This window comes from Gadus chalcogrammus, chromosome 7 (genome assembly GCF_026213295.1).
Source record: "Gadus chalcogrammus isolate NIFS_2021 chromosome 7, NIFS_Gcha_1.0, whole genome shotgun sequence".
In the NCBI taxonomy this organism is placed as follows: Eukaryota; Metazoa; Chordata; class Actinopteri; order Gadiformes; family Gadidae; genus Gadus; species Gadus chalcogrammus.
In genome coordinates, this window is record NC_079418.1 from 21,931,629 (window position 1) to 21,941,666 (window position 10,038).

Genomic DNA, 10,038 nt, shown 5'->3' on the forward strand with positions numbered 1-10,038 from the left:
TGTTGGTCTTGACAGACACACGGTGGATAATAAGCCAGGCGACATTAATTCCCTAGCAGTCGGAGACGCTAACAAACAATGCCACATGTTATCAGCATTGCAGGCCAGCGTCGAGGCTCTCGGGAGGGTAATGAAAGATATCGGCCGGCCGCGACCTTGATAAAAAAAACAACTAAATAGGCTGATTTATATCCACACACACACACACACACACACACAAACACACACACTGACACACACATACACACTGTGGACGGGGACGCCAAGCTATCTTGACAGTTGGAGAAATGGCGTTTACTGAATGTGGTCCAACATCGCCTCTTCAGCAGAGATACGGGGAGATAGGCTGAATCCTCCGGCACAGCAAACCACTTTATCCAGGCGTGGAGAATGCTCCGCACACGCCTCATTTGAATTGTGTTAATAAACTCATAGCAGATGGATTGAGGGATAGATCCATGCATAAGATAAATGTAGCTTTTCCTCCATGTATGTATTTATTAGTGTGTGTGTGTGTGTGTGTGTGTGTGTGTGTGTGTGTGTGTGTGTGTGTGTGTGTGTGTGTGTGTGTGTGTGTGTGTGTGTGTGTGTGTGTGTGTGTGTGTGTGTGTGTGTGTGTGTGTGTGTGTGTTAACATATACATCTCCACCTGCCTGTCTGTAGACAGCCCGTGTCAGTTGAATGTCTGAATGTATATTTGCATGAATAGGTGAACCGCTCTATTGGGGGCTGGGAGGGATACATCCCTGGGTGAATGGAAGGCAGATGAATGGAGGAATAGATGGAGGGGTGGACAGGGGAGATTATAATGGGAATGTCCTGAGGCTTTGTTGGCCCATCTGAGCCATCATTAGCAGAGATTGTGTCATTAATCAGAGGGACCTGGGACCGTCCCCTAATCTACACGAGGACCACCACATATCCCAGACATGTGCACGCCTTCATGGGCATGCCGGTCAAGCAACACACGCCATGGTACTGCTACAAGCTCAAATCGTTGCGTATTTACCTTATTGCAATTAGCAACTAAGTTTGCCATAATTTGCATCACTAGCTCTCTTAGCTCACAGCGGACTGGAGTAGATCAGGATATATAAGCACCCCTATGTTCTGAATTGAGAACCTATTCAGAACACACCCCTACTACAAGCTCCATACTTTAAAAGAAAGTATGAACTGATACAAGCTGCGCCAGAGTTACCAAACAGTACATGAATAAATAAATGGGAAGGGAGACAAACGCAAGACATTCCTGACGAACAATTTATGAAATGTTTGCTCATCCCCAGATTTGACATCATTGCATCTTCCAGTAAAACAAGTCGGCAAAACGTTAAATGACCCTGGAAGCCAAGAGTGTACCCTGCGGATGACCTTTCATTCTGTCATTCTCTGTGATCATTCCCAGGAAAATAGCGTGTCTAATTCTCTCTATCTCTATCTCTATCGCTCTCGCTCTCGCACTCTCACTCTCACTCTCACTCAATCTATCGTCTCTTTTAAGTCTGCAGTGCTCAGAGTTCACCGGAATACGGTAGATCATATTAAATCAACATCTGCCTGTGAAATGTGTCACACACGGCCTCACGGTGTGTTTAATAATCGTCTTTTGTTCCAGAGTTCAAAGCCAACTTGTCTTTCGCTCCCCCAACCGTTCTTTGCTTTTAGAAAAATAAATTGAAGACAGAAAAAATGTATTTATTTCGGAAAGTGCAGCGTTCAAAGGGCCGTGGAGTATCAGCCGTCATCGCAGACAACGTCTTAGTTTCGTAGTCATGACTTTGCATCTTGCGAGGGATGGCTAAGTCTCATCACTCCCAACGCCACACATCATCCAGACGCCCGTGACAGCCGGCAGATCTCCTGGCCCGCCTCTTACCGTTAAGGAGCTGAGCGCGGCACGCTGAAGGGTAGATAACACGTTATTATTGATATTACGTATTGATAGTCCCCTGGGGAACGTCTTGATGTACGCACGTCACCGCCATCCTCCATTAATCTTTCTTCCAGACCCTTGATGTTCAAATCTCAGAGTCGCTCTCAACTAGCTCTCAAAAAAAAACTCTTGGGAAAGTGTGGAAAGTTGGTTGTGGTATCACCGGGATGGCACCTACTTTTGGAAATGTTCCCTACAAGAGTGAACACAATATGAAGGGGAATTTTGAGAGGCTTCTCTGCTTTGTGTTTGAGGTATGGGATTCAAACTTGAGTATGTGTCAGGTCATGTGAACCGGCGCACACAGCAACGCCCAGGGGCTAGAAAGATCATCATCAACGGGTTATATAGTTCAGGTGGCCAGCTCCTCTTTTTGAAAGGCCTGAGCCAGACCTAGAAGCCTTCTGGCTTTTTGGACGTCCAGACATCATCCTTCACTACAAAAGCCACCACGGCTCACCTGTAACTTCAGCCCTAACATAGCTTTAGAGAGGATGAAACACGAGAGCCGGTATGTTAGCCCGAGGTACAGGACTAGGGGAAAAAGGCTTTTGGTGACAGAAGAGCGATCAGAAAGGGAAAAGGGAGGGGGAATGACCATAGGACATCCTCTGATGCATTATTAATGGCATGACACGAAGAGAGAGAGTTGTTTTCTGCAATCCAAAGTCCTCAAAATGGCTGCCGAGAGGACTATTTCATTTGAAGTCTTTGTTACGAATGGCCGCCTGCTCCCTTGATCACAGCTTCAAGTGAATTCATGTGTGTGTGTGTGTGTCTGTGTCTGTGTCTGTGTGTGTGTGTGTGTGTGTCTGTGTCTGCGTCTGTGTCAGTGTGTGGGTTTGTCAAGGGAATGTGTGTGTGGAGCAGATTGAATAATTCATCTACTTTGTGTGTGTCAGATAGGATAGCCTTCATTATTGATGAGCTCTGATGCCATACTAGACACAGAGTCAATGAAGACCGCAGGGACATACACACACACACACACACACACACACACACACACACACACACACACACACACACACACACACACACACACACACACACACACACACACACACACACACACACACACACACATAGACCGAGACACATACACACATCCATGAACATGCTAGTTACAAAGACACACACATACATACACAGGTGCACGCACAAACACGCATACACAAACGCAGACACGCAGACACATACACACTTATTGGAATTCTGAATCATGTTACTGGCAGTGTTCTGCAGCTCTTTGTGTCATTCGAATCAATCGCAGTGCGAGATCCGGACAATCCACACCCTTAAAAACATCTCATATTTAGCATTCACACCGCGTTTCAAGGCAAAATGTCAGTTGGAAGCCAGATGGGCTTAAAAAATAAATACGCTCAACCCATCTCTACCACAGGAGTAACATCACCCGTAGGAACCGTTGCTCTCGACGTTGAAGAATAAAGTGCTAAAGCGTGTCAATGCCCCCCCCCACCCCCCCGGGAAAAACCAATGCTTTAACAAAACCTCCTCCTCTCCCCCTGCTTTCCTTTCCCCAGTTCTGAGAGAAGACTTCCGCCAGACCCCCAGCGACGTGGTGGTCGCGGCGGGTGAGCCGGCCGTCATGGAGTGCATCCCCCCCAGAGGCCACCCGGAGCCCACCATCTCCTGGAAGAGGAACAACGTCCGGGTCAACGACCGCGACGAGAGGATCACTGTACGTCTTAAAAAAAAACGTTTTTCTCTTTTTACGGTCAATCGCTAGGGTTCCTTTATTTGCATTGAGCGGGAACAGGGGGTTGTGTTTTACCCCTCATTAGCCAGGTGGTCGTCCATATATTTTGTGGCCGCTTGATGGGCGATCAATAGCTAGTATTGCCATTGATGGAAGGACAATTGACGCGGCATCTTGGACATGCAGAAGGCCCCCCTTTATTACGGATCAATGCGATTCCATCATCACCGATAATGGAGAAGTAATGCTGTTATAGCGCCGCATCGATCGGCCTTCGATCCATTGCATGTCTTCTGCACGCTCGGACTACCTTGCTGAAATTGGCATCAGCTTGCAGTCCATTTTTTTTACCCACATTCTTGCATTAAAAAAAACGATGATACAATTCAAATAAAAAATGACGGAGCAGATTTCTGGGATGGGGGGTGAAGAGTCATGGAAGAATGAGCAGAACGCTGCCGTATTTCTCGGCCCTGCTGGGCCCGAAGGCACAGACGCGGTGTCAGACAGCAGTTGAAATACGAGAGGAGCCTATCCCATCGCCACTCACTCACATTGACAGTGGGTCTGCTATTCCAGCGAACGTGATTCTGTATCCTGTTCCCCCACTTCCACTGCGTATGTCCATCTCTCGCTTTCCCTACTTTCATCCTCTTCTCCCAAACTTCTCTGTCCTTAAATGCTCCGTTCCGCACTAACCTCCCTGTTTTTCCTACCCTCTCTCTCCCTGCCTCGGCCCTCGATGGGTTCCCCCTCTCCAGATTCGAGGAGGGAAGCTGATGATCTCCAACACCAGGAAGAGCGACGCGGGCATGTACGTTTGCGTCGGCACCAACATGGTGGGGGAGAAGGACAGCGACCCCGCAGAGCTGGTGGTGTTCGGTGAGTCGGTTTCTGCTTCTTGGTCAGCTCCAGGGATCGGTCTTGTGGTAAATGGCTGGCTGGTGGTTATCACCTTTTATTTATGCAAAGTTTTTTTGCATACAGAGAGTGATGTTGCAAAAAAACTGTTGTTTTTCATCTCTTGATGGATCCCCGTCTGTCTCTCTGAATTATACCCTGTGACTTCTGCCATATTTTCCCATGATGGCTGTGACACAACAAAGACACTCTTTTTCGTTTGCCTTTTTTTTGTTTGTGTTTTCTGTAAAAAACACAAAAAACGCTTCCTGCACGAAATGTCAGTTGAATCTAATTAGCTTATTTCGAGAAAATTAACATGGCAGTTATTTCTCTCTCTCTCTCTCTCTCTCTCTCTCTCTCTCTCTCTCTCTCTCTCTCTCTCTCTCTCTCTCTCTCTCTCTTCCCCCCCCCCCCCCCCCAGAGCGTCCGGTGTTCACCAAGCAGCCGGTGAACCAGGTGGTGCTGGCTGACGACACGGTGGACTTTTCGTGCGAGGTGTATGGCGACCCCACCCCCACCGTGCGATGGAGGAGGGAGGAGGGCGAGCTGCCCCGCGGAAGGTATACACACACAGGCGCACGCACACTCACAGGCACCCACACCCACACACACACGCACGTACGCGCACCACACACATGCGCGCTAGATCGCACACACAAATGCACACACAATCGACACATATGCACACTCTTGCACACACACGCAAACACATATGTACAGTTGTCACAGCCTCATTAATTCATGCTACTGATTAAGTGAGCTATTCTTATTCTATGAATATAAATGATTCACATCGTAAGAGATGTGCAGTCTCTATCTTGATGAATTGAGATAAATGTACTTTTACACATTTTCTGTGTATTGAGATAATTAGGGGCCGCAGACATTGCGGTTCGAACCGAGAACCTTTCGCTGATAGCGAAACGCCCTAACCTCTATGTATGGACGGTTTGTCCTCGTTGATTAAGCTGAATGCAAACTAAATATCATACCGCTAGAACACGAACCAGCCGCAATCAATCCACATTGTGTGCATGACATTCATGTAGTACAACTTGACTTGACCTTTCTCTCTCCCCGTATCCCCTATCCTCATCATCATTATCAAGCACCTGCGTCTCTACTCTCCCACCAAAGCTCATTAGGGAAAATACCACTGTGACATATTAGGACCCATTGCATCTCTCTCTCCTGCGCTCTCTCTCACTCGCTTTTGCCCGCTGTGGCTCTCTGACACTCATAAAAAGTTCTCTCTCTCTCTCTCTCTCTCTCTCTCTCTCTCTCTCTCTCTCTCTCTCTCTGACGTCTCCGCCGTCTCTCGCCCGGCAGGTTTGAGATCCGGGGGGACAACAGCCTGCGTCTGAGCCAGGTGAGGGCGGAGGACGAGGGGACGTACACCTGTGTGTCGGAGAACGCCGTGGGCAAGGCAGAGGTGTCGGGCATACTGCAAGTGCACGGTAAGACGCGCGAGAAAGTTGCACGATATTGTCATATTTTTAGTTCTACTTCTTTTACACACACACACATAAGCACACACACACACGTACACACACACACGTACATACATTCAAACAAACACACACAGGGATAAACAAACCTGCGGGCACACACACACACACACACAAACCCAGATGGGTGTGTGCACAGAGACACACACACATACACACAAATACACATACACGCACACTAGTCAGAATCTCTTGCCTGGTCATGTATGGTGATCCTACGACATAAGCTGAATGGTGATTTTCTGTACCACAGAATAGTCAGCAGTGCCAGCTGAACTAATAAAACAGAAAGAGCTGCCTCAGATACATACGACAGAGGCATTTTTTCAGGTTTGAGCACTTTATACTGCCACGAGAGCCGGCGACGGGACTGAAAGAGAAAAGTCTGATGTAAAATCACCTCTACCCTTTACCGGCTTTTAGACTCCTGCTGCTGCGCATTGAAATAGAGCCGACTAGGCGGAAAAAACACAAAAAGAAAATTGATTTGAACATCCTTTCCTCGCCCCGTTCCTCGGAGAGAGGGAGAGGGAGAGGGAGAGAGAGAGAGAGAGAGAGAGAGAGAGAGAGAGAGAGAGAGAGAGAGAGAGAGAGAGAGAGAGAGAGAGAGAGAGAGTCAGGGAGAGAGAAAGGGAGGAAGAGGAGATCAGAAAGCTTTTAAATTGCATTAGAACGATCTCGTCCCTTGAAGACGGGACCTTGGATACCAAAGCTGTCTCCCTTTTCTTTTTTTTCCGCTATGATAAAAAAGAATATTATGGGCTGCCACTAGAAGGCTTTACAATTGGATTTCATAAACAGCCGAGCAGTCTCTGGTCGGTCTGTTTCCTGCACATTCTCATATATGCATTCTCTCATATATACATATGCATCCTCACATATGCATCTTCACATGCACCCAGATGCAGGCCCCCTTCTCCAATCAAACTCACGCACACAAATGCACTCACACACACACACACACACTTAAACCCCAAAATTTAAAATGCTGTTCAGGCATCTATGGTACGGCTTAAAAAAATAAATAAAAAAAGAATGAACAAATTCCAACTTATAACATGAGATTTATGATATGCACAAGCAAGTACTTACAGAGACACACACGAAGCAGCACACACTAATACACACTTTTCTAAACGCACACTTACTTAACTATTACAATCCTATGGCAAGAAGCTTATTCCCAACAACAGATGTTGGGGAAGATGGGGTTCAGTAGGCTTGGCATATGTAGCTGCTTAACTTGAAGATGCACACACACACACACACAGACACCCAGACACACACACACACACACACACACACACACACACACACATACACACACACACACAGACATACACACACACACACACACACACACACACGCACACACGCACGCACGCACGCTCGCTCGCTCGCTCGCTCACTCTCTCTCTCTCTCGCCCCCCTCTCTCTCTCTCTCTCTCTCTCCTCTCTCTCTCTCTCTCTCTCTCTCTCTCTCTCTCTCTCTCTCTCTCTCTCTCTCTCTCTCTCTCTCTATCTCTATTTCTATCTCTCTCACACACACACACTCACTTACTCATTCTCTCTCACACATACACAAAACACACACACATCACACACACGGGTACGCACAGCTCAGTGAATGCTGTGCGGCACACACTCCACCATCTCTCTTTTATCATAGTCAGACTCACCCTCCCTCTGCATCCCTCTCTTTCTTTATCTTCATTTTTCACACTCACCTCACCACCTCCTGGCCTTCGTCCAAAGCACCACCCACTGAGCGAGTGGCCGGCTCAACACTCCCCACCTCATTGGAGCTGAGTGGCCGGCGAATATAGACCTCACGGTCCACTCACTTCGAACTTCTCCCTGCAATGTGTTCACACTATCTGCCTGCCTCATTGTTAATGGATGGCCTCCGTCCCAACAACACATTTCATTCATGACAAGTTCTGTCTCTTTATCGTTTTTTCATTTCATGTCGTTTTCATTTCTTCCACCGCTCATCCACCCTTCTCCCTTGTTGGTGTCCACACCCCTCCACCCCAGGGGGTCCATCCAGTGAGTAATCCATTTCATCTTTATCTTTTGATCTTTGCATAATATTGATGAGCGTGTGTGTGTGTGTGTGTGTGTGTGTGTGTGTGTGTGTGTGTGTGTGTGTGTGTGTGTGTGTGTGTGTGTGTGTGTGTGTGTGTGTGTGTGTGTGTGTGTGTGTGTGTGTGTGCGTTTGTGTGCCTGCGTGTGTTTTCATCTTGTTGACCTCTTCAATTGATCTGCCCCCCCTGGTACATTCTGTTGGGTTGTATCATGACATCAGCCTGAACCCCAACACACACACACACACACACACACACACACACACACACACACACACACACACACACACACACACACACACACCACACACACACACACACATACACATACACACAAACACACACCTCCTTCCTCCCCATCAGCTATGCTTTTCCACTGATTGGCATGTGTGTGTGGGGTAAGAGGAAAGTCAATAAGGATTACTGTGACCTTTGATTTTTTTCTACCAGTCACTCCAATCCAATCTTTATTAGCTCTACGGGGGCAAGGCTGCTTCAAAAAAATTGAATCATCTTTATTTGTTGCATTTTCTCTTACATTCCACTAAGTCTGATGACCTCTCTTTTATCTCTGTTTCTCTCTTTTCACCATTGCATGCAGCAACACAGATAGCCACACACAAATACACACACACACACACACAGACACACGCGAGCGCGCACGCACGCACGCACGCACGCACGCACGCACGCACGCACGCACGCACGCACGCACGCACGCACGCACGCACGCACGCACGCACGCACGCACGCACGCACGCACGCACGCACGCACGCACGCACGCACGCACGCACGCAGACGCACGCACGCACGCACGCAACGCACGCACGCACGCACGCACGCACGCACGCACGCACGCACGCACGCACGCACGCACTCACGCACGCACGCACGCACGCACGCACGCACGCACGCACGCACGCACGCACGCACGCACGCACACACACACACACACACACACACACACACACACACACACACACACACACACACACACACACACACACACACACACACACACACACACACACACACACATTCTGGCATCCTTCTGATAGGCAGGACTTGGACTTGGTTGGTGCATTCGTCTTTCAATTTGATGGATTATTTATTGCGAAAAGGGAAAAGTTTGAAAATAAACCAATTTGTTTGTGGGGCAAAGATTAAATACAAACTTCAAGTAGGTTAAATTGATGGTATATAAAAGAGAATGGAAAAGCTGAGAGGGGGGGTCTGTGTGTGAACGAGAGAGAGATTTGAGAGAATTTGAGAGCGTTAGAGAGAGAGAGAGAGAGAGAGAAAGGGAGAGAGGGAGAAAGGGAGAGAGAGAGAGAGAGAGAGAGAGAGAGAGAGAGAGAGTGAGAGAGAGAGAGAGAGAGAGAGAGAGAGAGAGAGAGAGAGAGAGAGTGAGAGAATGATGCAGACCTCGTGTAAACTTAATTTACTTACCACTGTGTGGTAATATTAATACGGATACAGTCATCTGATCAAACCGTGATTATCACTTCATAAGCCCAATGTGTCTAGACCCCTTTTTGAATAAGCCATATTCATGCAATCTAATTGTTCTGTAATTATACCCGAGGCACTCAGGGAAAATGAAAAACAGCCACGACAACGCAACCCCTTTTCACAGCGTATGAGATCCAGGCTTCTGCCATATGCCTGCTTATGTAACTCCTGCATTTGTCTCTGGGACTAAATGAGCCGTCAGTGAAGATAGAAATAACCTTGTGTCTGTCTTCACTCCAAAGACGAACAGTTAGATGATCAACCGCCTCTTCGTGCCAGCGCTGAGCGCTACTTTAATCTCATAATGGCATCGGGATTTCTATGGGAGGGAACACGTCCTTCTATCAGTGATGCACAACCCATTCTCG

General features: G+C 47.8%; 1 protein-coding gene across 1 annotated transcript in view; it reads left to right on the plus strand.

The window, feature by feature from the left end:
- The window catches only part of robo3 (roundabout, axon guidance receptor, homolog 3 (Drosophila)), a 68,337-nt gene that overhangs the window by 31,507 nt on the left and 26,792 nt on the right, over positions 1–10,038 (plus strand). The window contains exons 3-6 of the mRNA XM_056594838.1: positions 3,484–3,641; positions 4,421–4,541; positions 4,984–5,122; positions 5,892–6,036. Coding sequence (XP_056450813.1) covers positions 3,484–3,641; positions 4,421–4,541; positions 4,984–5,122; positions 5,892–6,036 — 563 coding nt within the window. The remainder of the gene's footprint in view (positions 1–3,483; positions 3,642–4,420; positions 4,542–4,983; positions 5,123–5,891; positions 6,037–10,038) is intronic.